The sequence below is a fragment of the Grus americana genome, chromosome 2 (assembly GCF_028858705.1).
Source record: "Grus americana isolate bGruAme1 chromosome 2, bGruAme1.mat, whole genome shotgun sequence".
NCBI lineage: Eukaryota > Metazoa > Chordata > Aves > Gruiformes > Gruidae > Grus > Grus americana.
In genome coordinates, this window is record NC_072853.1 from 116,646,611 (window position 1) to 116,674,303 (window position 27,693).

At 44.8% G+C, this 27,693-nt stretch overlaps 1 protein-coding gene across 1 annotated transcript in view; it reads left to right on the plus strand.

Annotated features, from left to right (window-relative positions):
- EEPD1 (endonuclease/exonuclease/phosphatase family domain containing 1) overlaps positions 1 to 25,238 on the plus strand; it is a 66,335-nt gene extending 41,097 nt beyond the window's left edge. Inside the window, exons 3-7 of the mRNA XM_054814642.1 lie at positions 13,880 to 13,990; positions 17,693 to 17,827; positions 19,124 to 19,256; positions 24,435 to 24,629; positions 24,738 to 25,238. Coding sequence (XP_054670617.1) covers positions 13,880 to 13,990; positions 17,693 to 17,827; positions 19,124 to 19,256; positions 24,435 to 24,629; positions 24,738 to 24,937 — 774 coding nt within the window. The 3' untranslated portion in view covers positions 24,938 to 25,238. The remainder of the gene's footprint in view (positions 1 to 13,879; positions 13,991 to 17,692; positions 17,828 to 19,123; positions 19,257 to 24,434; positions 24,630 to 24,737) is intronic.
- The last annotated feature ends 2,455 nt before the right edge of the window (positions 25,239 to 27,693 follow it).

Sequence of the window (27,693 nt, forward strand, 5' to 3'; positions counted from 1 at the left end):
ATTTTCATACTGTGCCTGAGGAATCAACGCACCACAACTGGGGTGACACTGAGGACGTGGCATTATTTCAGTAAAAGAAAATTAACTTGCCTGTCATCAATCACAAGCAGCTTTTGTCCGAGGGGAAATGACTAATGTTGCCCACTTTTACAGGGTAGGACCCAGGAGATGAGGACAAAAGGGAGTGCTTGTTTCTTTCTAGTTGCATCACTCCAATAGTGCAATTTCAGCTACAGTCAAAACCAGGTTTGTAAAATGCTGAGCTGCGCTGTGCATTCCCTGTTGTAGCCTTCTCCTTTCTATACAGAGCACGGAGGATTTTAACTAGAAATTTGCTTTTGTTTTCTTGATCCAGTGTACTGTTTCCTCCAGATATTATCTGAACTTAAAAAGTATGACGTCAATCGAGGTTCCAGAATTTCCAGTATGAAATGCATCTGCTGGAGATTTTTATTTATCTTTTGTCTGCTTTTGAGTAGATTGAGCCAGATCAGTGTTTAATCATGATTAAGCCCATTGTAATCTCTGTTCTTTATAAAATCCCTCTCGGAGCAGAGCAGGTTGTTTATTTGTGAAAGGTTATCCCTAGGAGCTTGTCGGCGTTTGAAAGAGAGGTCCTGTTTTCCATTTGCAGGGGTAAGCATAGGCACATCGCTTCTTGCTTGTGTGGACGTAAATATGTTTGTGTGTGCATTTGCTAGGGCAGTTGAAAGTGAGCTATAATACGTGTTGACATGGAGCAGCTGGTCACCCAAGGCCGTTTGTCTGGCCCATCACCATTTCCTCGGTTTAAGCACCAAGTGGCTAGTCGTGCAGTCAATGCTTGCTTGCAGGCAAACATTATTCCCTGTGCATAAGCCGGTACTGGCATGGGAGCTACCATCAATGTCTCCTGAAGGAAGAGCAGGGAGGGGCTGTTGACACCACCCCCCTCAGGGTGAGGATCTACCATTGCTGTCTGAGCTCTGCAGCTACTTGGGGTTGGACCACCTGGAACGTAGCTGTTGCTTGTGCGGTCAAAATATCCTGCACTGTTGCTGCTGCTGCTCAGTTGTTTTGGAGAGTGCAGTCATGCAGCAGTCTCAGAGAGGCAGGGAAGAATTGTGGTTATCCTCGATTTATGGAGACGTGCTGGAGTTACAAGGAAATCACGTGATTTTGGCAGTCACCTAAGATGACTACGTCCAAATAGAGTTGGTAAGTGAACCTCAGTCTCCTGAGTCCCAGGGACTCTTCTAATGCCAAGACAGTCCTTCCTCTTTGGTGTGAATTGTTTCGATGTGTACCCCAGAAATGCAGTTGGTTCAGGACTGAGTCTTTGTGTGCACGGTTTTTAAAGCCATAGTCCTCCTGTACAGTGTGAGTGAGCCCTTGTCTTGCAATCTTGCTTCGCTTCAGAGCTATTAATTAAAAGAAGATTACAAGGCAATTGTCAATGAATGAATCAGTGGCTGTAAATGAGTTATATTTACTGCCTGTTCTTAGAACTGTCCTTTTCAGAAAGAGGTTGACCTCTTTGAAACTTAAGTACACTTGGATGTCCTCTAGAGTCAGATAAGGAAACAGCAGTCTCGCTTTCAGTGAACAGGAAAAGGAGATGTAGACTTGGCCACTGACTCAGTTGGGACCTTTGATCAATCTTGTCCAGCCCTGTTGCTGCCTTATTTTTCTGTTCCTCATTCCCAGACAAGAGAGGTGGAATCAAGCCTAATTCAGCCTTGGGACAGACTTCTGTGTAATTCATCAGCTGTAGTAGGTCCTCCTGCCCTATTCCTTCAAAGCCACCATGGAGTCAATGATTGACCACTCAGAGTAAAAGGAGATTATTCCAAATTGTCCATCTGAGTTTATTTTAATTCTTTTTCTCACCTTATTCACTATTACTTACCCTTTTGCTGTCCCACACACTTTCTGTATTTCCCCCTATCTCTTTCCCTTGCTTGTTTATCTGAGTGCAGGTAATACTCAGGGGTGCAAAGTCTTTCTTTGAGACTTTACCCCTAGGAGTTAAGAAATCTCAAGGTGAAGGGAAGTACAGCTGTTACTAGGAAGGAACCATTTTTGGCTGAGTGGAGCTGGAAACAACGTTGACGCCATTTCTTACAATATGGGAGGCTTCTTATCCCATCCACTAAATTGACTTAGGAACCCTGCGGCCATACAGTATTGCCTCTGGCCTTTCACTTCTTTCCCTCCTTTCTGTCCTCTAGGAGGGATCGAGATGGCTGGAAGTTTAAGGAGATGTATCAGTGGACCTTATGGCTCTGGCCAGCTCCATGATGATTTCAGTAGCTCTCTGCAGGGAACCTATGACTACTTTGTCTTTCTAAGCCCCTCTACTGCAAACTGTTGTCAAGTGGTCAGCAGCATTGGAAGCACAGGTTCTCATCTACTAGTACGTCTGGCATCTTTGATCTTGCTTGGAATTTTTTTTCCTTTAGTTGCATTGTCCATCTCTTTTCTGATGATCAGTGGACTTCAATAAAGAAAATGGTAGAAGCCATGCAATACACATCGCTGGGAGCCATGGAGAATGCAGATTGCTCTTAAAATGCTGTCCTTTAGGAGGTGTCCTCTTCTTCCCTAGAGCATGGCTGTGTCTCTCTGAGAAGTGCTGGTATGGAGATTGCTTGTTATACTAGCTTGGCATTCTTTTGTGAGGCATCTAGTGCTATCCCTAGACAGAAGCCAAACTTATCCACTAGTAAAATTATTCTCTAAATTTCCAGAGCAAGAAGAAACAGAAAATATGTGTTCACAAATGCTGGCATGTGTTTAAGTTTTGTTTGTGGGTGACACAAGTAATAGGTGTCCCTGGTCAGTCCTTTTTTTCCTGACTTTCTTTTAGAAGATGGCAGAAGGCAAAGCAAGTTCATAGAACAGGACCAGTTCTGAATAGTCAGCAATTTTAGGGAAGGGTGGTTTTTTTTTTTTCCTTTTTAATAGATTGACATAACAGAAGGAGTGTTTTAATGTCAGCCCAAATAATGTTTTGGTAGTTTAGATGCATTAAGTAATGCATGTGCTCTCTATGGGGAGTCACAGTCCATTGCATCTGTTAGAGCAGAACTTTGGTCAGGGTTGGAGGACAGTCCCGTAGACTCTGTGGAGGGTGTGCTAGCAGGTGAAGACAGAAAACTCATACAAACCTGTAAATAAAGAGTGTGCTATTTCAGAGAGGAATCAGTGTCAAATTGGGCTCTTTAAATTAAGGGCTAGAGGATTGACAAAAAATATAGATGTGTATGAGATTTTTTAAAAAAAAAGGCGAGATGACATGTCCTAATGCTAGCAGCCTGAAAGAGATCCTCCTAATAATAAGCATCCAAAAAAAAAGTGATGGAATAGGATACGAGACAGATTTAAATAACTTTACAGGAGGTGGCACAGTGTTCTGTACAGTGGTGTAATCAATGCCTGAAGAAAGAATACTTGAGGCTGGCAATGGTTGTGAGTCATATTATATATTTTTCTCTTCCTTGTTTTTGTGTTCTTAGCATGGGAAAGAATGTTTGCTGTAAGCAGAGATGTAAATCAGTTGGGGAAAACAGTAATACTAACAGTAGAAAAGAAATGGATGAAAGCAAAATGCCCAGTGAATAACTATTTTTGATGCAAGGCTCTGTAGAGGTGGCCAAACTGTGACCTTGTAGTAATGAGGGCTGTGCCTTTTTCCTTGTGTCACAGCAGTTTTCTTAACACATTGCTCTTACTCCTTCTCATATTCCATATCAGCACAGTCCCATCCGTCTTTACTGCTATGTATATGCCAGAAGTGCATAATTTAAAAACAAAACCAAACCCAACCCAAAACCTACAAAAAGCCCCAACTCACTTGGTAACACCTCTGGAAATGACTACATTTTTATCATAGGAATGGAAAGAGACCTAGATATCTTACGTGCTTAAGTAGCTTTCCTTGATTAATAACATTCAAAACTGTGATTTCCCTGTTCCCTTTCGGTTTTGTTTGTTCTTCCTTTGTATTAGCACATTTTTTCCCCTCCTCTTTTCCTCTGGCTGAAGGCAATGTGCAGGTCAGGAGATTCAGATCCCAGCAAATCAATATAGCTCACTGGTTGGTTTTTTCGTTTGTTTTGGTTTTTAATTGGTGAACAAGAAACTATTTCTTAGCACTTCTGGGTCTCATGTTTCATAGGATGATTTTCTATTTGCTTTCTGTATTAAGGGCAAGGTTCTGATAAAGTGATTTTCACCTCATGTAGTCCCGGTGGTTACTGGGTGAGTAAGGTTGTTCTCACGGTGGTATGGTTTTACACCACGCCACAGAAATCGATTCCTGAGTTTCATGTTTCATGAGAAAATAATCAGCCATGGGATTAAGCAAAAAAAAATTAAAATAAGAGGGGTTCTCAGGAAGCCACTGGCTCCTGGTTGCCCAGTGCCTTATATCTAGTCCAAATGAACATATAGCTTAGGTCTCTGAACATCTGCCATGCAGATGCGGTGGCCGTAACACGTCAAAACCAAGTACGTGTGCTCTGGGTAAACGCGCAATAGCTCACTCTGAGCAAACCTGAATCCCTCTGTGTCGGTCACTCCTTGAAGCAGCAGCTGTAGTTATACGCTCAGAGTAGTATTTCTAAAATATCTGATGCTGCATTGCTGTAATAATTTCAATGATGCCTTTCCTAGGCATACACCTGTGTTCCCAGAGAGATGTGTTTCTGGTGGCAGAGGTGGCAGCAAAATGAAACTTGTCATCTTCCTTTGGAAATAAAATGTTTGGAAATAATGAGTAGGGGAAAAATCTTGGAAAAGCACCTGCGTATTTACAGCAGACTACGTAGTAGTAAATAATTCAGTCATGGGGAAGCTATGATTTTAGCACAGCTAACCAGCATTCAAAACTGTGATTTCTCTGTTACCTTTTGGTTTTGTTTGTTCTTCCTTTGTATTAGCACATTTTTTCCCCTTCTCTTTTCCTCTGACTGAAGGCAATGTGCAGGTCAGGAGATGCAGATCCTGGCAAATCGATATAGCTCACTGGTTGGTTTGTGACAGTGTAGTGAAAATGTTTGAACTCAACCACTCATCTCTGGTAAAAGCAGCTTGATGAAAAGGATAGCCTCATAATCATCAGGGCTTCTTTTTATTCTTCTTTATATCCCATCAGTTCCCTTAGCATGCCATTATTGCTGTTAATGGTTATACTGCCTACTTATGCAGAATAAAACACTCTCTTGAAAAGGCTTCAAGAATAAATTGCAAAGATTTGTGACCATACTTGACAACCTCTTGAGCCTTAATTCCTGTATTATGTTTAAAAATAAAAAAAGTCCTTAAGGGTATGAAAAGAAGTCATCAGGAAATGTCTTCTGCAAAAGGAGTCTATCCCATGAAGCACAAGGAAAAAGCTCAGCTTGTGAATGGAAACATGAGAAATGAAGAACCCACAAAATTTCTATGTGGAGGCTGGCAAATATGGGTGCTCTCTTCCACAGGGAAAGGGCAGCATACATTTCCACCAAGCATCCATGAAGACAGCTTCCCATTAAATGGTAAACTGGCTGAAAGATGTTACCTATCCCATTTTGACAATAGGTAGTGGAGCATCCCATAATTCTTCAATAGTGGCCCCCACGCTTAAAATATCTTATGGGAGTTATTGCATTGCCTCTTTCAGTTGTTGTTTTGCTGTTCTGCATCAAAGGTTTCCATGTCTTCATTTTGAAGATCTATAAAAAGACACTGTTTATATAAATAATCACTTTTGTTTAGGATGAAGGTAGGAGAACATGACAGTGAATGATCTGCATTGTTGTCCTGGGAACACTATGATTAAAGGCGAGCAGGGAACTGGTTTTATGGGCTACAATCTGTTTTTTTAATCATATTTTCAAAGATAAAGCAAGTAATTTCCTCTTAGATATTACAAAGAATTAAGCAGTTGGGTGACTGTGGTGAGCTGTAATTCATCTGGGAGCACAGTGTAGAAACTCAGTGCTAAATTTTTCCAAAATAAGTACTCGAAAAGGAAAGCAAATAACTTGGGAGTGCACACTTAGGTTCCAACCACTCCCCAACTGATCCTGTAAAGCCTGACTTTAAAAAAAAAAAAAAAAAAAATCTGATTTGATTCAAACAGGTTCATATATGGAAACAAATCATTACACTCTTTTGATAATTGAGATAATGTTAAGCTTATCAGCATAATTATTTCCTGCACATTCATGAAGCACAATGGGTGAGTAACACAGCAGTGGCAGGAGAGAGGCGCGTGTCCAGCTGGATTCACACCCACGGGACGGTTCAAAACAGGGCCAAGCTCCCGAAGGGGCTCAGATACCTGACATGGGAAATGATGCCTTCAGTTTGAAAGGCTTTCCAATCCTGCTGAGCATTGTTTAGCTGCTACCTAACCCCAGGGGTGCCGAAATGACGGAGTCTTCTGATAGAATCATAGAATCTTAAGGTTGGAAAAGACCTCTAAGATCATCAAGTCCAACTGTCAACCCACCACCACCATGTCTACTAAACCATGTCCCAAAGTGCCACATCTAACACATTTTTTGAACACCTCCAGGGATGGAGGTGTTCCTCCATGGATGATGCTTTGCTTTCATGCTCCTCAGGTAAACAGACACCCAGAATTACCCCCGTCTGAAGCAGGTAGAGACAACTTAGTTTCTAGCCTATGTATAGTTGGGCTTGAAAAATGAGCCTTCCTCATCCTATCTCCTCTGAGGAGCTCAGACCCAGAGGTTTCCTTTTTTAAGTGTTAAGCTTAGAAGCAGTCTTTGCAGGAAAACCGGGAATTTAGGTCGCCATGTGGCTGCCGGGCAGTGAGGCTGCAGTACGGTAAATGTTTGCTCTCCAGTCCATAGTGTGGTGCCTGGAGCACTCATTTAGGAGCTGAATGAGAATCTGATCCTCAGAGGAAAATCCTTCCTCTCTGGGTGTCTGTCTGAATTACTGGGATGCTCTTTAAGAAGCAGAAGTAGCATATTTTCCAGGAAAAAAAAAGAGCCCTGCTCAAGTTGATGAAAAAGCTGTAGGTGCCTTCCTTCAGAGGGACCAGGACTTAGGACCCCAATATGCATGCACTTTATCCCAACAAATGAGACCGTATGTCCATAGTGTGCAAAGGTACATAGAGGTGATGACTGTGCCTATAGATGCTGTATTATTTCTGAAAAAAGACACTGGTCGAGGATTTGGCTCTGCTGAAGGGCTCTGCCTCGATTTCGCTGCTTGCGATGAGTTTATAGAGCTCTTTGAAGGATGTGTTAGATAATGTTCGTGAAGATCATGGAGGATGGCAAGGATTTATTTGGTCATCAGTCTGAGTGTTTTGGTTTAGCTTTAGGAACAGCAAACCAGTATGTAAAGGATGCGAAGGTATTGCCTGACGTCTGGATGACCCGGTGCAAGAAGGACACGCAAGCGTGGCAGGAGGGGTGGGTAAGCTTTCCAGGAGTAATTCTATGGATGCTGCACTTTCAGTACATTGGTTCCTTATATTTTTTTAACATAGAATTTTTCTCCTAAACTTCATAATTTTTTTATTATTTCTTCAGCTCTAACTTCATTGTATAATTATGTACAATTATGTACAAGAGGAAGAAGTAGAAAACTTTTTCCAGTGCAAATGTATATGATATGGCTGAGAATGAAACTGATTCCCTGGGGGAGGGTTGTTCTCCTTTGAAAAGACTCATAATTATCTGTCTATCAGACCCCCATCCACCTGCCAAGTTTTATTTGCCTTTATGTAATATCAATACTTGAACAGCACAAGCAATAAATTTTATGCAATCTTTAATGAAGTCTTCCTAGAAGGGACTGGTTGAATGGGCATGTGAAAAATGTTATATCTTAACATAAGGCTACCCCCACTTTCCCTCATGTTATTTATATGGTTCCTCTCAGTGGAGTTTATGAGTGCATCCCCCATGCCAGTGGATGCATCTATTTCTTGTGTGTGCGTTTTTTGCAACCAGGAAAGGGATACACTTGAGGGAAAGGCAAACAAGCAACGAAAGCCTGAGACAACACTGTTATCGGTGGGAAATGCGGCTTTAGCCATAATAACGTTTCCTTCCCTGCCATTACATTTGGTTGTAGGAGAATCCAGGTGTAACTGAAAGGCCTGATGCTCCTCTGTGTCCCCTTCCGTTGTTGCTCCTCCCGTGGGAAGCGGATGTTGTTCGGCTGCTGAAGTGTGCTGAGCATCCTGGCCCCGCTGCGTCTTGCATCCCCTCTCGACTTGCCTTGCTCTGCCACATGTGGCTGCACCAGGACAACAGTCCTGAAGCCCTTGACCTTTCCTTACCCCTACCTCATTAGCCAGTTAGTAGAATGCAACACCCACAAATCTCTCCACCCCCTAACTCTGCTTCTTCCTCCTCCTGAGTGTGTTCTAACAAAACACTCTTCTTTTTCTGGAGCATCGGTGTAAAATCAAGATGCTTTACTTGAAAACCTAAGGTGTTGATTTCAAGATCTCAGAAATATTTGCAACTCTTCTGCTCCCAGCTTTCTAGGTCAGGCTTCATTAGGGTGCACCAACTGTAGCCATGTCCTGTATGTGGTAGATTGGATTAGGATTACAGGTATTTGAGTCTGCTTTTTCAATTGGAAATCAAAGTACAGTCTGCTCAGATGAATAAAGAAAAGAAAGGATGATGTGCATTTAATTCCAGGAACATAATTTTTAGCTTATACAATACCCAGTGTTAGAGCAGGGAAGGCATATATATACATATATATATATAAAAAAAAAAAATAAAAGAATGGATTAAAAAAGGGCAGTGCCAGATGGTCTAATGAAGCCACTGTCAATTTCATTCTCTCTTCTATCAAAAATATATTAGATTATGTTTCAGGATGAGAGTTTTATTGGAGAGGGTTGGGGGACTTCTCCTCAAGTGCCACTGCACAATTTACAAGGTGTACCTTAGAGCTCTCCTGTTTACCCTTTCCTGAAGCACCAAGTCCATCAGTGGGAGATGTGCTGCAGCACAGAACAGCCCTTACCTTGGTGTTTTCCAGCCCATGACCTGCCAAGTCCTGCAGTCCATGAACTACTAAGAGGTACTTTTGGGGGACTAAGAGGTCCCTCAAGAGTAGCTGGAAAGCAGACTTAAATTTTTGATGTGCAGATACAGTTTTCTACTTCAGATTTATCTTGGATCTACAATTTGAAAAAAAGGTGGTGAATTTTGACCTAATAATATAGTTTAACATGTCTTTTTTTTTTTTTTTGCTGGTCAGGGTCTCCTTTTCAACTATTGCCAGCTCCCACACTCGAACTTCAAGTCTCTTTCACCATGATGATGTCAAATCTTTATTAATATGACACCTCAACATAGCTGAAATGATAATGAATTGATGGAAGTTTCATATGCATCTCCAGTACTCATTAAAGCTGCTCCCTCTAGTGCCTGTTAAAAATAAAGGAACTACTGGCCCTCCTTTACAGCTTCTGCTGACTCCAGGTCTGAAATGAAAGTGTCTTTCAAAGGGGAATCACTGGCTAATAAGAAATGTGTAATTTATTAAGCCCTAAGACATTGTTTTCCTGGATCATTTAGTTTCCTCAGGGTTTAGGAGTAGCACACCCTCTTTTTGCACAAAAGATGCTCACCTCCAGGGAGGTTGCTGGCTCAGTGTGGTCCCCGATGCTGGTATTACAGGAGTAACACTTGACAGGCAACAATGTTCAGCACAGAGTGGTGTCGTCGTCTGGAAAAGATGGCCTTGCTGTACCTGGTTTGGGACTGGCTGCACAAATAGCACCCCGAAAGAAAACAAAGATTAACCAGGGCATCCTGAACAATAGGTGGTGAGATCTGCTCATGGGCTACCACAGAGTGCTCGCTGGCAGGTCTCCTAGTGTGCAGAGTTACTGTACTGGAAGAGATTTAACTTAATGCACAAATCAGATGCTGTTGCTGGCAGCGCTTGGAGTGTCTTGGGGAGGCAGGTAGGTGTGTTAGGGAGTCTGTAACTCCCTTATGATCTCCAGCACATGCCAGCCCAGCATAGGTTCTTATCCCTGCTCCCAAATCAGTCTAGGACCCCTTGCCTTCCCCTCTCCAGTCCCTCCTCAAATGTGCATTTACCCAGCTTCTTCCAACTGCCCTCCATTCTTTTCCAGTGTCAGTCATAAGCTCATTCCTGTACCTGTCTCTGCTTCCGGAGGGGCTGGGAGCAACAGGCACCGGCTCCTTATCAGGGTGGACAAAGAGCAATTATGTGTTGGGATCCTCCCTTCTTGGGGAAAATGACGTGTCGCTGATGAACAAAGGCAACAGGGCTGGTCCCAGTTCCTGGGGTGGTGGCCCTTCACAGATTCACAGATTGGCAGGGATTGGAAGGGACCTCTAGAGATCATCTAGACCAACGCCCCTGCTAGAGCATGTTTACAAAGGATTGCGTCCAGATGGGTTTTGAATATCTCCAGAGAAGGAGACTCCACAACCTGTCTGGGCAGCCTGTTCCAGTGCTCGGTCACCCTCACAGTGAAGAAGTTTTTTCTCATGTTCACATGGAACTTCCTGTGTTCCAGTTTGTGCCCATTGCCCCTTGTCCTGTCACTGGGCACCACTGAAAAGGGTCTGGCCCCTTCCTCTAGACATCCACCCTTTAAATATTTACAAGCATGAATTAGATCCCCTCTCAGTCTTCTCCAGGCTAAACAGACCCAGCTCTCTCAGCCTTTCCTCACACGAGAGATGCTCCAGTCCCCTCATCATCTTTGTAGCCCTCCGCTGGCCTCTCTCCAGTAGTTCCTTGTCTTTCTTGTAATGGGGTGCCCAGAACTGGATACAGCACTCCAGATGTGGCCTCACCAGGGCAGAGTAGAGGGGGAGGATAACCTCCCTCGACCTGCTGGCCATGGTCTTCTTAATGCACCCCAGGATACCATTGCCCTTCTTGGCCATGAGGGCACGTTGCTGGCCTTGTTGTCCACCTTGTTGGTGCCTTGCATGCCAAATGGGGGCAATGGGCAGGTACTTGGCACAAGGGGGTTGACCTCTCAGGAGCACGGGCTGCTCTTTTCCTAGAGCATGCCTGGAGCCTGGCGGTGCCATGTTCCTGCTCCACGAAAACCAGCACCCAGCTGCGAGAGAGACCGCGGCAGCATAGGTGTAATACAGGGCATCCTTGTAAATAAGCCCCAGTGCTGTTGGCATTATGGTGTGTATGTGAGTTTTGACTTGGTATGTGTAGGATTTAATGAAGAAGCTGATTGAATTTCAGGAAACTTGCAGCCTGAAAGGCTCTAGAGAAAAACAAAACTAGAACTTTTTTCCTTAGGAGGATTTGGAAAAAAAAGAGAAAAAAAAAAAAGTTGTTCTGATTGACCAAGATTTTAATTTTGATTCTTCTTTACCACTTGAAAAACTGCTTCTCAAAGTGATTGGTGTAGCTCTGACTTAGTTTTGCAAAGGAGAAAAGGCATTTTTTCATTCCCTGTGTGGGCTAGGAGCTTGTCTGTATACTTTTACTGTACGAGGGAAAACAATGTTGTTTGACATGGGGTTTTGTGGGCAGAACAACAAAATTTGAGAAATGCCTTTCTCACTTCAGCAAAAAACCATGACCTAAGCAAGTATGCTGTCGCAGCTTCAAAATCTGTGTGCCTGTAAGCCCTGGAAAATGGGCACAGATTGAAGTCAGCTGCTGTAGGCCAAGTTCTCCATTGCTGCAACCGTAACCAGAAGGGACTGATGGCTTTTTTACTGAACAAACCGTGAACTCTTATTTGTCATCTTTTTGTTTGAGCAAAGTTAAATCAAGGCCTTAAAAAAAATAGATCAATTTGGAGGACACAGAATATTCAAACTAGTCGACTGCAGTTGCTCTTTTTAATGAAGTGATGGTTTCTGTAGGATTTATTCAGCCCTGTCATATATTTGGTGCTGGCTGGACTTTCTAGGCAGCTGCAACCCAGAGATAAGTTAACTCTTTTGTTGGGTTACAGTTGAACTCCTAATTTCAACGGGGTTTTTTTTGCTGATTTAAGTTTTTTAGATGTTAGAAAACTCATTCACCAAATTCACGCTATTTAAATTCATCAGAATGACAGCAGGAATGAATAATTGTTGCTGGCGTGATTTATTGTGTTTATTAGGATAGCACCTGGCAATCAGTTGAGAGCAGAGCTCTGTTCCCAGGCCATGCAAATACCCTGCGTGCCTCCTCATTTAATAAATCAGCCCAGCCCTAGCGCTGCCTGAAGGTATATAACGGACAATAACACAGTATGTTGATGCAGCATCTTGAATAAGAAGCCCCAGCCAATCTCTGCATTTCAGAAAACTGTTTTGAAAGGCGTGCCAAGCATTTTCGATTTGGTTGTGCAACCAACGTGACTCTCAGCCTTCCGAGGCAAAAAAGGGTTGCTGGGTAGCCTGTCTCTGAGAAGTCACTGCTTACAGCTTCAGCCTGCGGGATGCTGAACTCGCGGACAAGGCAGCTAGTGAAAGAGCAGGGTTTGATTTTTATTTTTGAATCAAAAGGTAAAATAAACATGAGAATAGTTGTCCCATCATTTTGCTGATACCCACATAGGAAACGCTTCTATCCATGCAGTTTATCACTGTAGCTCTTCAAACTGTTTGGCACGTCCCCCTGCAAAGAGTCACTGTGTACAGGACATTATTGTTTGCCTTGAAAATCCTTCTTCATTAAATTGCTGCTTGATTTGGAGGGACGTTCTGGATACAAGATTTTATCTGAGGCTACTCACTGCGTTTCAACACAGTTTCTCTAGTGTTAGATATAACAAAATGGTGTGCAAAGTCTCTCTTGCTCTTTTGCAACGATTACTTTTTACTAGCCCCTTTCTGCACCGCCTGAGCTGCTGCACAGCCGGGGCGTTCGGCTGCCTCCTCTCTCTGCCAGGCTCCTGCCCGAGTCTGCCTGGACCTGACATCAGCTTTGCAAGGGGCTGTAGCTCATCCTATTACACTTTATTTTGAAACTTGTGGCAAACAGTGTTCCACGTTGTCCGCATAAAGGGGTTTCAGATTCCAGATTTTCTAGGGCATAGGGTTTTTTTGTTATTTTTTATATATTTTATATAAAATATTTTATATTTTGTTATTATTATTTTTTATTTCAATCTCAAGATGTTACCCAGGTGGACTTGGGGGCTTCCCATGGTGTCCCTAGTTATAGTATCCCTGATGTATTGCGCATTAGGACACAGCCTCTATAGCTCTGTGTGCTTGGACACATAAAGGTGTTCGAGTGCTGTGGCCGTACAACAGTGTCCAGGAAAACAACCTCCTCTGGGGAGCATCAGAAGGATCCGCTGTGTGTGTGTGTGCAAGTGTGCAGCCCATCCCTTCGTGCACGGGGAGTCTCAAGCATGTGTCCGTGGCGTAAAGTCAGAGGAGCCTTGACCCCAAAATGCCAGCTATTGAGCTTGGCCTACACCCTTGCTCTTGTGTTGTGCTGGCGGCCTTGGTGTTGGAGTGGACCCAGCCACATTAGGGGGGCTTCCTGCCTCCCAGGAGGATTCGGCAGCTGTTCGTGAAGCCCCTCGGGGGGGTGGGATACGGTGCAGTCAGCATCATTGGAGGCAGCGCAGAGGAAACTCCTTTCCAGTCAAACAAGTAGCTTCGGAGGGGAATAAAGAGTCTGAGGGTGAAACATTCTACTCACGGCATTTGCACTGAGTCATTTTAATTTTTATTTATCTCCGAGTAATGTCGAATTGGGGGGTGAGTCAGCCTGGGATGTGGCCCAGACCACCTCCTTTGCGAGCCTTCAGGGAGGGCAGAGAGCACAGCTGGTGCTCCACGGTGTCTCTTATCAATGCCTTGCTATATGCTTTATTTTGCAATTTTTTAAAAACCCTACAAAGCTGATTTTTTTTTTCCCCCTTTTCCTCTCTCTCTAGTTTTGTATGGAGCTGAACCAGCCGACACTGCCAAACATCCGCAAGTGGAAGGGCCCTAGAGGATGTTGGAAGGGTGTTGTTTCCGAGAAACCCTCAGGCCAGCTACACAAGGTACATTAATCCCTAAGTCTGAACTTTGGCTTTGCTTTCCCCCCCACCCCCCTCCCCACTCTAACCAAGGACATATTTTGAATGTTTAAGGTAAAACATTTTGCCAATCTTTTTTGGCAAGTTTTGCATCTCTTGTTTTTTAAGCTGACTGTTCCTATAGCTTTCAATTTGACTGTGCGATTGATTTTTTTGAAAGAATTGTTTTCCTCAGCTTGTGGCACACATGTAAGGAGGAAGGCGTGTGTGTTTGGGGGAGGTATGGTGCATAAAAGCAGTATAGAAATGTAGAAGAAAGGCTACACATTAGGACAAGGAATGAGTCCTTGGTTTTGCCCCTGGCAGGCTGCAATACTTCTGAATTTTTTTGTGCTAGTCACCTGAGCTTGTTCCCTAGGGCAGCACGGGCTAGCATTCGGAAGGGTTCCCCATGTTCCTAGCTTTTGAGTGAAGACCCGGCAGAGGGGCTGCGCAGCCTGCTGCCATCCTCATCTGGAAGAGGAGCTTATCTCCCGCGTTCCCCAAAGTGCTCTGCACGGGTGTTTAAAATGTTGTGGACTCCGTTTGACATCTGCACCGTGCTGCACTGTGCTTTTCCCTGCCGCATCTTCTGCCGTGGGAATATATATATGTGTACTGCAGTGAGGTACTAATTTATAAGGTGGTGACAGCTGCACCTGCTACCCTTGACAATATTCAAGGTATAGCTATGTTAGGCTGGACGCCACTAATGGTGCCCAAAAGCAGTCTCTCCCAAGGGAAATTTCTCTTTTTTTTTCCCCTTTAAAGGACCTACTGAGTTTTCAGACCAAGGTCCTTCTCGGACTCGAGCCTGTTGTTGCTGATCGGGATCATTGTCATGATGCAGTTATTGCAGCACGGATGTTTCTGTGGGGTAGAAGCAGGCACCGAGACCTGCCATGTAACGAATGGTGCCTAGCAGTGCACAGGGCTGTCTTCATCTTTTCTGAGCACTGTCATTATTAAATATGTGGCTGCAGTTGTATCCCATAATCACGCTGCTTAGAATCCACATTTCCTTAATTTGGCTTTTCCAAATCAGGTTGCATCACTGTTCACTGTTTTTGGACTGATGTTTTGGGAAGTGCACCTCCTTTTATTGCCCTTCTGAGTAAAACCCAAGAATGAGGAAAAACCTAAACCTGAGCAGCGCAAGGATTTGACTCTAGCTACCACTAGAAAGACACGGAGGGTCTGAATGTATCCAGGGTTTAACACAATTCACACTTAATTCCGGTGCAGAGTGCAAATCCCCTTCAGGACATTTTTTTATTCCTGGCTGGCATTTTCCTTTGGGATCTCTTGTTAGGCCAGATCATTAAAACACTGAATTTAAAACATTGTGCAAAGTTGTCAAAGTTGTTTCCTCTGCTTTTTCTTTCATTCCAAGAATTATTAATAATTGTCCCAGAGTTTCTATGTTAAATCCAGAATCTTTAGTCAGTTCTTTCTTAAGCTGTATTTCCAAAGGTAACAATGAAAGTTTTGCCTATGGGCTGGGTAAATAAAAATCATCATCTACCTTGTTTTACTGGTAGGGATGTAAGGATGAACGGTTCCCAAAATTATGGGAGAAGTCTGTGGCCAAGCTAAGAATAGAAATGTTACCTCCTGACTCTGCCTTTTAGCTGCTTTAACAGAAATCTGACTGTGCTGTAGAACCCTCCACAAAACCAAAAAGTCTCTTCTGCCCCTTGGGTTAGTTAATGAGTCTGTCAGGTTTGAACACAAACGCAATACAATGAAGTAAAACAGTGTAACCCTGAGTATATTGCGTCTTCGGCGCAAGCTGATCTCAGGACGCTCTACAGGGCTAAATAATGCAAAATGGTGGATGGTGCTTCAGGCTCGTGCTTCCACACATCCCAGGCATTTGGCCTTCAACCAAGCAATGACTTTTGACCACCATGTTGATGTGAAATCTGGAGCCAGGAAACAGCGAACAGTTGTTGACAGCAGTTCTATTCTTCCACATCTTTTCCTTTAGCAGTTTTCAGACCTTAGACTTCCACCTGGTGGAATAATTTTGTCAGTATTTTAAAGGTGAGTTATCTAAAAGAGCTACCAAAGGATTTTAGCCAAACTTAATACTTTCAAGGCTCACAGGAAGTCAGCAGAGCAGGTAACACTTTTTTATTGCAGCTGAAATGGAAGAAACTCTTCCTTGTGATGGATTTAACTACAATTCACTAAGGGAAGTGGGTTTGAATGATACCAAGGAAAATGGTGTCTGGGTGATGGGAGGAGATGCTGACAGGCTTCAAATTAGATACCGCTGCTGGTGCGACCAGGACAGGCAACTTCCTGAAAATGCCAATTACGCATCCCGAAGTAATGAAAAAAAACCCATCCAGGCTGATAGAAACAGAGCTGAAAGGAGCAGAGAGCTGAGCGTGAAACACTTGAGCTAGAAAAGAGACAGAGAAGATTGACAAGGCTGAGAGGTCTAGACCAGATTTCATGCCAAGAGACTGAAGGAGCCCAGATATTTTTAGCTAGCGGGAGACAGAAGTCTGTGAGATGGCGTACGGCGTGGGGAGAAGGAACAACTGTGTGCAGCATCGTCTACCGCGAGCCCTAACAGTAGCCCAGACCACGAGGCACCAAGCTCAGGGTTAGACAAATAATCCTATGGGTAACAAACTACCTAGTTACTGACCATGCTCAGAAGAATCCGATGCCTTGCCTGGACTAGGAGGAAACAAGGGCCATATCGACCCAAACAGGCACAGGAGAGGCAGCATCTTCATCTTTCACCCCTGTGGCGGTCCTGAATGTGCTCCACCTGTATGAGATCATAGAATCATAGAATGGTTTGGGTTGGAAGGGACCTCAGAGATCATCTGGTTCCAACCCCCCCTGCCGTGGGCAGGGACACCCTCCACTAGACCACGTTGCCCAAAGCCCCATCCAACCTGGTCTTAAACACTTCCAGGGATGGGGCATCCACAACCTCTCTGGGGAACCTGTTTCAGTGCCTCACCATCCTCACAGTAAAGAATTTCTTTCTAACATCTAATCTAAATCGACCCTCCTTCAGCTTGAACCCATTACCCCTTGTCCTGTCACTACACTCCCTGATAAACAGTCCCTCTCCATCTTTCCTGTAGGCCCCTTCAGGTACTGGTAAGCCGCAATTAGATCTCCCCGGAGCCGCCTTTTCTCCAGGCTGAAAAACAGCTTATTAAATCCTTGGCAGGACTGAGCAACACTAAAGTTACCTGGGTGTCTGGTAACCAGCATACAGGCACGAGGGGCTGCGAGTAGCAGAGCACTATCTGTTTCAGCTTGGCGCGCTCAGTTTTCAAGTGGGGCTGCCCAGGGAGCGTTCCTCCCATGTCTGGTGGGGCTTTTGGCTGCGGTGAGATAAAGAAGCATTTCTACTTGTTTCTTTATCTCCTACTGATAACCTAGGATGCTGTTTCTCCTTCACGCTTGTGCACAGCGAGTTGGGCTTCCTGCCCTCAGCAGGCGCCAAGCCCGGATATAAACCTGCATCATCTTTTACTGCCTCTGCGTATTTTGGGAGTGATATACACCACTGCCAATACCAACAGTGGTACTGAAACTTGCGGATGAAAGTTCCACCTACGGGGGATGGATTTGGACAGAATGTTTTGGTTTTACCTTTTTACTATTAGCTTTTCTCTCTTTTTTTTTTTTTTTTTTTTTTTTAAATTCCAGGGAGTTGAATATTCTGGCTTCCTCTGGGATACAACAGCTGGCATTGAACTGAAAGATGCTTCGTCTCAGGAGAGCGCACAGACTAACGGCAATGGGAAGCACTCATATCCTCACCCGTATCTTGCACATTTCAAGGTAACTGCCATTGCGCCAACCAATCCTTGCAGTATTGTGCTTTTGTTAAAAAATTTGGGGTAAGAAGCTGGAAAGGCACACAGTCTTCTAACAGATAAAAATTTGCGTGAGGCTCTAACCCACCCCATCACTTCAGCACTATCTCATGGCTTGATTATAGGTCAAGGCCATGAGACATACCCATACAAGGGCCTTTAAGGGTCTGGCAGATCACCAGAATCAGTCCTTTCCTCGGCTCCCGTGGGAGCCAACAGTGCCGCAAGGCAGCATTCGGGCACGTGAGGGTCGATGGATCTTCGGTAGCATCCACAGCCACTGAGAGTGACAGAAGTCACCAGTCACCTTGTTCTGCTTTTACCAAATGAACACAGCAAGAACAAGGTGCGTGTCCAGCAGCAGCCAGCCACGGGGCTGTGAACCTTGTCAGTGCCACAAATTGTGAGTGGAGAGGGGTAAGTGTAGTTGAAATGGGTATATAAATATAGAAGGCACAGTGCTTCTGAGAGACTTGGGCTGATCTCTCACATGCTGCTGGTGTACTGCAGAGTTCCCATTTTTAAAGCTTTTTCACTAGGCTGAATCCATGTAAAAGAACATCATGCGTTTTGGAAACTGTTCGTGTACATATGTTTGAGTGAGCGTACTGCCCCCTTCTCCACACAGGCTGCGATGGAGGGGGCCAGTATGGGGAACTTGGCATCTCTGGTAATGCTTTGAGAGAAGCATTAATAAAATAATTATAGATAAATAAATTATTCTTGATAATAAATATTAATTAATTGTTAGTGTAAACAGGTCAATATTAGGAGCAAGTATTACTTGTGCCACATGACAAAGTGAGTCCCAGAAGGTGAGCAGAAGATTGCAGGGAGCCAACAGCTCCTTTCAAGTTTAGTCTCTGTGACAGGCCAGAGCTAATCAGAAGAGAGTTGTAATTAGCCCATGTAATGACCACAACATTATTTGTAGCTTATTAACAACTGGTTTTGCATAAACTTATTTTCATAAGCAGCCAGCTTCTTTCTGCAGCCGTGATGGAAAGAAGCTGTTTGCTTATGCAAACCATTTTCTCCAGAACTGAAAGGGTATCAAGTTTTTGTGAACAAAGCTGCAAAATGCCTTCCCCCTCTTCCTCCCAAAAACAAGACCAACCAAAACACATCACACACATAGCAAAGTGAGTCCTAGTCACCCAGATTTACTACTGAAAATACTGGGAACAGGCGCGTGGTTTTGCTTTTGTGACCTTCCGTGCCCTGTCTGCATGGCATTGATTTCTCCTCCTTCCTCCCCCAGGTTGGGATGAATGATCTAACGCTGGTTAACCTTCATCTGGCCTTGTCGCCCTCGGCAGGAGAGAATACCGGGAAGAACCACGACAGCCACAAACTAGCAGCCTTTGCACAGACGTTGCAGGAGACTCTGAAAGGTACGGCATTTTTTTTCCTGCCAGCTATCACATGCACACTGGTCATCTTACCTAATCAAAAGGAATTTAAAAAAAAAAAATCTTATCTCAGTGCAGGTTTCACAAATACCCTCATCAGCTTTGCATTGTCCTTACTGGTATTTGAATTTGAGCGATCCGTAGCGTGGCAAATGCGCTTTTCCCCTGCTCATTGTCTTATAGTCTCTCCTAATTAACACAAGCAGCACACAGGATCCTACTGGCTTTGACACCATTTTTTCAAATGAAGTTCCTTCTGATTTTATGCTAGTGTAGGAGCAAGTTCAGCCAAAAAAAAAAAAAGAAAAGATGCCAGGGTTAAGACCTTATTTTAAGTGCTTTGTGGAAATGACACCTACGTGATGTCAGAACAAAGCTTAATGGCTTTTTTTCAAAATAAATAGACTAATATATATTTACCTTTGGATAATTGGAAGCACTTTGGAAAACCTAGTGCAAATCAGAAGATGACTGCTAACGAGAAAAGAGACCGGCAACCAAATCCTGCTTTGGTACCTGGGTATAATATGCAGGATAATTGTGCTGTTTTCAAATAAATTGCTCTGGTTTTACACCAGGATGAGGGACACCAGAATTTAGACCTGAACTTAAGCATTGTAATAGTCAGCTGAATTTCTTTACCTCATTTCTGAGAATTTGCTTCTTACTTTGAATCTTGCAAATTAAATTCAATTTCCTATGAAGCAGAACAGCAGGTTTCAGATTCTAAATGTTGCTGATCTTGTTATAGGAATAGATAAATCTAGCCCTTTGTTTACTGCTGAACAAAGATGCAAAAGGATTACAAGGTTGTATGCGTGACGATTTTAAGCTTGGCCCAGGTTAGTCACTTGGAAGCATTGATATCCCTCTTGTGTAACACAAGAAGTATTTGCAGTTTTTATGCATGTTCTATTGTTTTTCATTTTGAGCTGTAAGAAGTCAGTCAGAGCTATTTTTAAGTGCTTTAAGTATTTGTCCACACGCCTTGAAACTGGAAAGGGTGGAAGTAAACAAAAGGATCATTTGTTTAATCCCCAAAGGCTGAACTGAGACACAGATAAATGTGTAGCTCTTCCGAAATCAACAGACTTGCATTTCCACTGCATCTAAATTTAGATTGTCAGCATGAGGGCTTCTCTTTATTTCGTGTTTTTATTTTCATATTGTAGGCACGTTACCAGAGCGTGCTTGTTCTTGGCTTAGTCTTTCACACAAGAAGAATTCGGACTCCTCCAAACTTGAGGGATGTGGGTCTTGTTTCCTAAACAAATAGTAGCACACACGCGTTATTCTGAAGTGCTGAATTACCCTGCCAAAATGAATGTCATGCTTAAAATTACCTTCTTCCAAATCAATCCATGAAATATTGGTATTAAAGACTGATTTGTACGTGGGTACTGCAGTAGATTGGAGTTTCTGCTCCCGTTTTGCTAACAGCCGCCTACTTTGTTATCTTTCATTATTATGAAGAGACACTTGAGCATCTGAGGAGATATGGTTACTATCCAGAGTCTCCTGTAATGTAGAGCAGTAATGTCCCCATATTCCTCCCATCAGACCAGTGGGTCCTGGTTCCCTTTTTCCCTCTTTCTTTCCCTTTCAGCAATACCGGAGAGATGCGGTGGCTGTTGGCTGCTCACAGCTGACACTCTGCAGCAGCCCTTCTGCCTTCTCTCAAGCGCTCCACCTGTTCATCTTCAGTGTGATCACTGTGGGTGGCACACAGACGCTATTCTGGATGTGCTGGTAGCACTTGGACCCAGGGACTAGGGTGTTGACTTAGTCATCTTCTCCCATCTGGCTTCGCCATATTCCACAGGTTACCCGTGCATCAGGCACTAGGCTTAGAAGACCTTTGAGAGGCAGTAGGGAGCCTCTTGGCAGCCAATGTACCATCACATCCTTCTCATCATCTGCTTCTCACTCTCTCCAGGAAGGATTTGATGATTTCAGGGTCTGTTTAATTCATGAGGAGACTCATTCGGGGCACGGGGAAGTCAGGGAGAGTGTCCTAGAGGTGCCTCTCTGGACTGCCACGAAGCAAATGAGGGTTTCTGGGTTCCTGCAGGAAAGCAGATATTAACAGTGCAGACTTTCTGCAGGCACTGAAAGTCCCTCAGCTGATGGCATTGGCACTCTGGTGCTCAGCCGCTGCGGCACAGGGCTGAGTTAAGGCAGCGCTTTGCTTTGCTTTGCTTTGCTTTGCTTTGCTTTGCTTTGCTTTGCTTTGCTTTGCTTTGCTGGCCAAGAGCCACCCGCAGACACTGCTAAAAGTCCCTGGTGCTTCAGTGAATTTGCAGATGCATTTGCAAACAGACCGGACTGTTTCCTCACCTAAAGGAGTTTTCCATTGACAAGGGTAGGGTTGCTTTGAGCTTGATGGGTCTCAGTGCGATAGCGCAGGAGCACCCTGAGAGGTAATGGGAGATGTGCCTGTCTGCTGGAGGCTGTCCTGCCACCGCGCCCCACCAGACAGAGGTTCTGGGTCCTTGTGGGACAGTGTAGTCTGTGGGAGGGACCTTTGCAGCAAAAACCGAGCTGGTGAGGGAGTGCTTGCTGATGTGTCCTGTGGGAGGAGGAGGACCAGATCGCATCAGCTGAGAAGCCTCTGGCTCAGGCAGCCTCTGCTGCCCAGTCCTGAGGAGGAGGAGGAGCGAGCCCCACCAGTCTGAAGCTCTCATCTCATCATAGAATCATAAAAGGGTTTGGATTTGCAGGGACCTTAAAGATCATCTAGTTCCGTCACAGCACCAGTAGCGTTATCTCCATTTTCTCCCCCCCCCACCCGCTATCTGATTGTAACTCTGGACATCATGACTGCGGTTTTTGATCATTTCTCATCCCTTGTTATGGGCAAGGGCATGAATTCTTCTGGACCTTTTGCTGAATTTGGCCAAGAGCTGTTGGGGCTGATCCATGAGACCCGAGAGCTGCAGCTGCTGTGTGGCAGCTCTGCTCTCTGCTTCTGCCGAGGGACCCAGGGGCAACCGATTAGGTGCAGTCACACACCCGGGAGGATCCAGGCAGGTTTGCTTCCTTCCTCCCACTGCTCGATGTCTGTCGGGGTCTCGACACACAGACAAGACACGAAACCGCTGTGCTGCCATGCATGGCGTTGCTGTTGCAGGAGCAGGGCTGAGAGCGAGCCAGGACAAGGGGAAATGCAGTTGGTGGTTACATAGAAATTTGATGTTGCCTGCTTTTCCTGCTTAGCACAGGGCTTCCCGGCCTTTTCCCCAGTGATTTGCAGTCATGGGGAGCTCCAGAAGCTCCTGTGAGAGGGGACCAGAAGCAATCCTTTCCTTCCCCAATGGCAAATTGGGTTTCAACTTCTTTGACATGCCCCAGCCTATTCTGTCAACTTTACGGTGCGTTATGATTTTATGCTTAGTTATTTTGCATGTGGAAATTTAAACGGGTGAAGAATGCAGTGATTCCTTCCCTGGGCATGCTGCAGGCTGACTTCTTACCCCCTTCCGAACACACATCCAGGTGCTGGGTCATTTTAGTCTTTGCTGTTTCTAAACTGTCCAGAACAGAGCAGTCAGTTACAAAATTCACTTGTGACTATGGTTTTTTCAGAGATTTTTCATGTAAGGGAAATAGGCTTGAGGATTTGCTAAAAGAAGTGCAAGTATTTTTAGGATGGGATAGGATAGAATAGATTTTGTGCAGGATCAAGATACTGCTGTTAAGATCCCTGCCTCTCTGTCATTTTTAAACATCACCCCCCAAGGATGTGCGCCAGAGGTTTCTGTAATGGCCTTTCCCCACTTAGATGGCCGAGCTGAAAGCATGGAAGGAGCCGAGTGCTGCCTGGGCCATTAAGCAAGCATTAGTCCTGAAGGACCGAGATGGCGCAGTCGTGTTTCAGGCTTCCTGGTCCTGCCAAGCAAGAGATCTTGGGTTTTTGCAATGGGACGCATGCAAAACCACCAGCTCCCAGCAAGCACTGTCGTCCCGTTAGACAAGCACTGATTTTTCTTTTGGGTTCTGACGGAGCTTAAAATCGCTCAGGTTCAGATTTGGGTTTTTTGTTTCCTTTCAAGGTGGGAAGGCCACTGTCATGAACACTTTATAGAATAATATTTAAACATCATGTCATTTCCAGTATGATTTGTGACTTGCAAAGGGTAGAGAAACCACAATAGTTTCACTCTTTTAATCGCCCCTCTGCATCTTAGCAAGCAGCATGTTTTGAAGTATTTGTTTTTGTAAGTCATATGCTATCAATCTCGCTGCTCACCTGCCCTTTCCCAATTCATCTTTCTTGCAGTGCAAGACAGGAGTGGAAGAGATTTTGTTGTTGAACTTGCGCTCCCTCTCCTGGCTAGCTACTTCTACAGCAACAGCACAACATGAGATATTTTTTTTTTTTCCTGTCATGAAGACAGGATATTTTGACGAGCATTTCAAGTCATTCCCTTTGTTTCTTTGAAAATTCAGCCCTAGACAAAATCTAAGACATCTCAAGTTCAGCAGTATCCCTTCAGTTGGCCAGGCAAAGGAAAGCTGCTGTAGTCAGGGAGTGTCCGTGTGGTTTGTGAACTCATCATCTGCGATCAGGGTTGCGAGCTGCTCCTCAGGCTTGTTCCTTGGGCTGTCTTAAATGCAGGGGGTTAGAACGAGCACTGCACTTCGGGATCCTCTGGTATATGCCAGCATAAGGCTGTGTCTTCCTGGGATCCTCACAAAAGTGTCCTTGACTCTTGTGGCAAATCTATAAAAAGACAATGTCAGGACAAGTTAAAGCCAATCTGTGTTTCTTGAAGAAGAAGAGAAAAATAAGCTTACAAAGTCACAAATTTCTAAAAACCTCTAAGACCAGAACTGCTTGCCTTTGAGTTTGTCACTATCAATGAACAGGAAGCAAAGGATGCCAATATAAATGAGATGATATTTAAAAACAAGCATGAAATGTGTACTGGCTAGTTTTTATTATCATGAAGTGAATGGTCATGAGTAAATAGCCAGTGAAAAAGGCTTTAAACAGTATTTCTTTCACGAGTTCAGAGTAAAGTCAGCTTTGCTACTCAGTATTTATATTTTTCCTCCTCCCATTTATCCTCTCTGTCTCTCTCTCTCTCTCTCTCTCTCTCGTAATTAAGTGATGGATGTCCAATCCTCCCATTCATTTCTATTTTTCCTGTTTTCTAGGAGAAAAAGATGTGGTCATCCTCGGAGATTTTAACCAGGCCCCAGACAGCAGCGACCATGACATCCTGAGGAAGGAGAAGTTCCATCACTTGGTCCCTTCCAGCACCTTCACCAACATCAGCACAAAGAACCCACAAGGGTCCAAGTCGCTGGATAACATCTGGATCAGTCGGAGCTTGAAAAAAGTTTTCACAGGTAGAGTTGCTTTTTAGTGAGGTCATGTAGCCTTCAGTTAGGCTAGCGGCGTGTGTCAGATTTGGGCAATATTACTTATCTTTTTCTCTGTGATTCCTTTTCATGCAGGCCACTGGGCTGTTGTGCGAGAAGGTCTTACAAACCCATGGATCCCCGATAACTGGTCCTGGGGTGGGGTGGCTTCAGACCACTGCCCCGTGCTCGCTGAATTTTACCTGGAAAAGGACTGGAACAGGAAGGAGGTGACACGGAATGGGAACGGGGTGACGGTTGAACGCAATGACTCCCATGCTAAGCACGAACGATGACGCGAACTTGAGGGTGCCTCTTCTGCTCCCCAGGGAGCCGTCGAAGGCTCCGTTCGCTCGCGGCTCAGCGGCGGAGCAGGACTGCCTCCCCTTCTCCCTCCTTCCCACTCTCCTCCCCGCGCTAGAAAGCATCAGCACTTGGTTTTGGTGGCCCTGGCTTTGTGACCCTCCTGGACAGTTGTGGGGTGTCTCATGGCAGTGGAGCAATCTGCAAGTTTTTCTGGGGACACAGTGGACATTTTCACGCCTGGAGATTTGGATGAGAATTGTACAGAAAATAAAGTGTACTTTTAATACTGTACAGGATCTTTGATAAAATGCAGCAGAGCAGGGCTTTGCTGTGAGGGTGAGGGGGGAATGATGGTTATTTTCCTTTGCCTCCTTGTAAATCGAGGGAATAAGCCCCAAAAAAGAGAGACACCATGGAAGTTCTTACCAAGTTGCAAATGTCGTTCAGCACTTCCAAAAGCTGCTGGAGCTGGTCCCTGCATGACCTGAAATGAGACCTGGGTGGTCCCCCCGGCTCAGCCTGGAGAAGGCCCCATTCCACCACAGCCCCGTGTGGATGTGGGCACCTTCATCCTTCCTTTCCTCTCTACTTATGCTCCTGGCAGGGTGCGTTTTGCCCCAGAAAGGCTTCCAGGAGCTTGACTTTGGCTTTTTGTTTGGCCTGCAGCATTCAGTGCTGGTTTTTTGCTACACACCAGCCTTCAGGAGCTGGGAAACCACCGAGCTGTCCCTCTGCAGAACCTGGTCCACTTCTCCAGTGCCCTTTGCTCCCTGTTGGGGATCTCGCAGGAACAGCCCTTGTCCTCTGGCCATGCAACTGGCATCAAAGAGGAAATGTAGCCCTGAGTCTTTGCTTAGGAGTCAGTGTTCTGCATTGGGGAGAATTAGGTCATACATTGGTGGGTGGTCTATAGACAAGCCCACATTCATGTGATCACTCCAAAGGCTGATGCACGTGTTGCACCGACCTCTACCCATCGATTTTTTAGGGGTTTTCAGTTTCTTCCTCTGGAAGACCAGGCAGTTATGCATCACTTTCCTGAGCTTCGTTGCTGCATAAGCCTGGTCCAGGCACCTCACCAGGGAGTCTGAATACAGTGTATGGTCATCATGTATATGGCAGGGATGGGGTCTAATTCTAAGGAGCTTTGGTTTTGTGCGTGTCCTGGGTGGGGAGGACTTCAGTCAGCAAGCTGCCATGACAGCACTGGCGATGGAGTGTTAAATTTGCCACCTACATACAATTTTTCAAGTAGCAATTAATAAACAGTAACCTAGAAGGGAAACATGTAAGGACTGGAAAAGCAATTCAGCATCTGCAAAAGAAATAGGTTGGGTGTGAAAGGTGCTGAGCTGCCCACTAGCCCAGCATCTTCTGCTCCAGGCTGCAGATGACTACATGTTGGGCTACAAAGAGAAAACTACTCCTGACAGTGGTGCCACACCAAAGGAGATGTTGTAACTAAGGGGTTTAGAGCAAAATAGTGTCATATTCTTGTAGCATTTTACTATATATTGTCTCATTTCAGGTAGCAACAACTGAATAAATTAACATGCAAACACACACAGTCAAATATTTCAAACAGCCTTTCTGACTATACTCCAAACTAAACCCAGAGTAAGGTGAAATAGTCTGGGTGTGATTCTCAGACTGAGGGAGGTTTCACTGACGTTTCAAGAGGTTAAGTGAATGACTAAGAGTTCAGAGGATCAGACCAAAAATGTATCTTTACTTTGTCAGCATCCCCTATTGAAAATGGGAGGTGCAGGCATTTGTCCCTGGTCATTAAAGAAGTCAGTGGGAGAGCTTGACTCCAGCTCTCATTTGGGATCCTTGCTGCTGTTTCGTCCTTTTCCACCAGGCACGATTTGAGCGGCACTAGATCTCCCAAGCAGCTCTCACTGGACCACTGCAAAACATAGGTGAGAATGCAATAGAGTCCCTTAGTCAAATAAGTAGCACATGAGGTGAGTGGCAGTAAAATTCCTAAGAACACACTCTCTCTCTTGTACCAACTGGTGTTCGGTAGTGTTTCCCTGCTATAAATATGTTTGGAAGCTGACATTACTTTATAGCTCTAGAAATAAAACTTGAAAGGGCCAGATCCCATTTAATCTCTGCAGGTGTAAATAAATGCAGAGGCACCAAAGCCTAGAGAAGCACCTGCAGTCTCCTGTGCGGGTGGTGGTCTGCAAGCACTGGCGCTCACAGTTGCAGGAGGGGCCCTTTGACTGATGAGTCGCCTATTAGCATGGGCTGCCGGTGGGGGAAATGAGCTGAGCTGCTTTCGTAACCCACGTAGGGAAGGTTCATGAGGCTGATCTGCAGCCTGGAGGTTGCTCAGCCCAGCCTGCTTGGGAGGAAGTGGGGAGCTCTGGAAAGGTGGTCCTACAAGGTCAGAGGGAGGAGGATAGAGGAGTTGGATACCTACGGGTGGAGCTTTGCCTTGCATGGAGCATCAGTATGAGGTATGTGCCTGGTTGCTTCATGTTGGGAATCGGCAGCGCCTGTCTTGATGGTTTCACTGGTTTTAAAAAGCTTGCTTTGCTTTTTGTGTACAACATCCTTGGAGGATGATGAGGTGGTTGCAAGCCTGATGGATTTTTGAGTTCCCAAGAGCATTTGTCATGTTAGGGTGGTTGAGAAGCTGAAGTGGTGGCTGGCCTCCTTCTGTGACTGTGGGAGCAAACCTGAATAGCAATTTTATTTCAAGATGCTTATAGTAGAAGCTGGGCTAGCCCAGGCT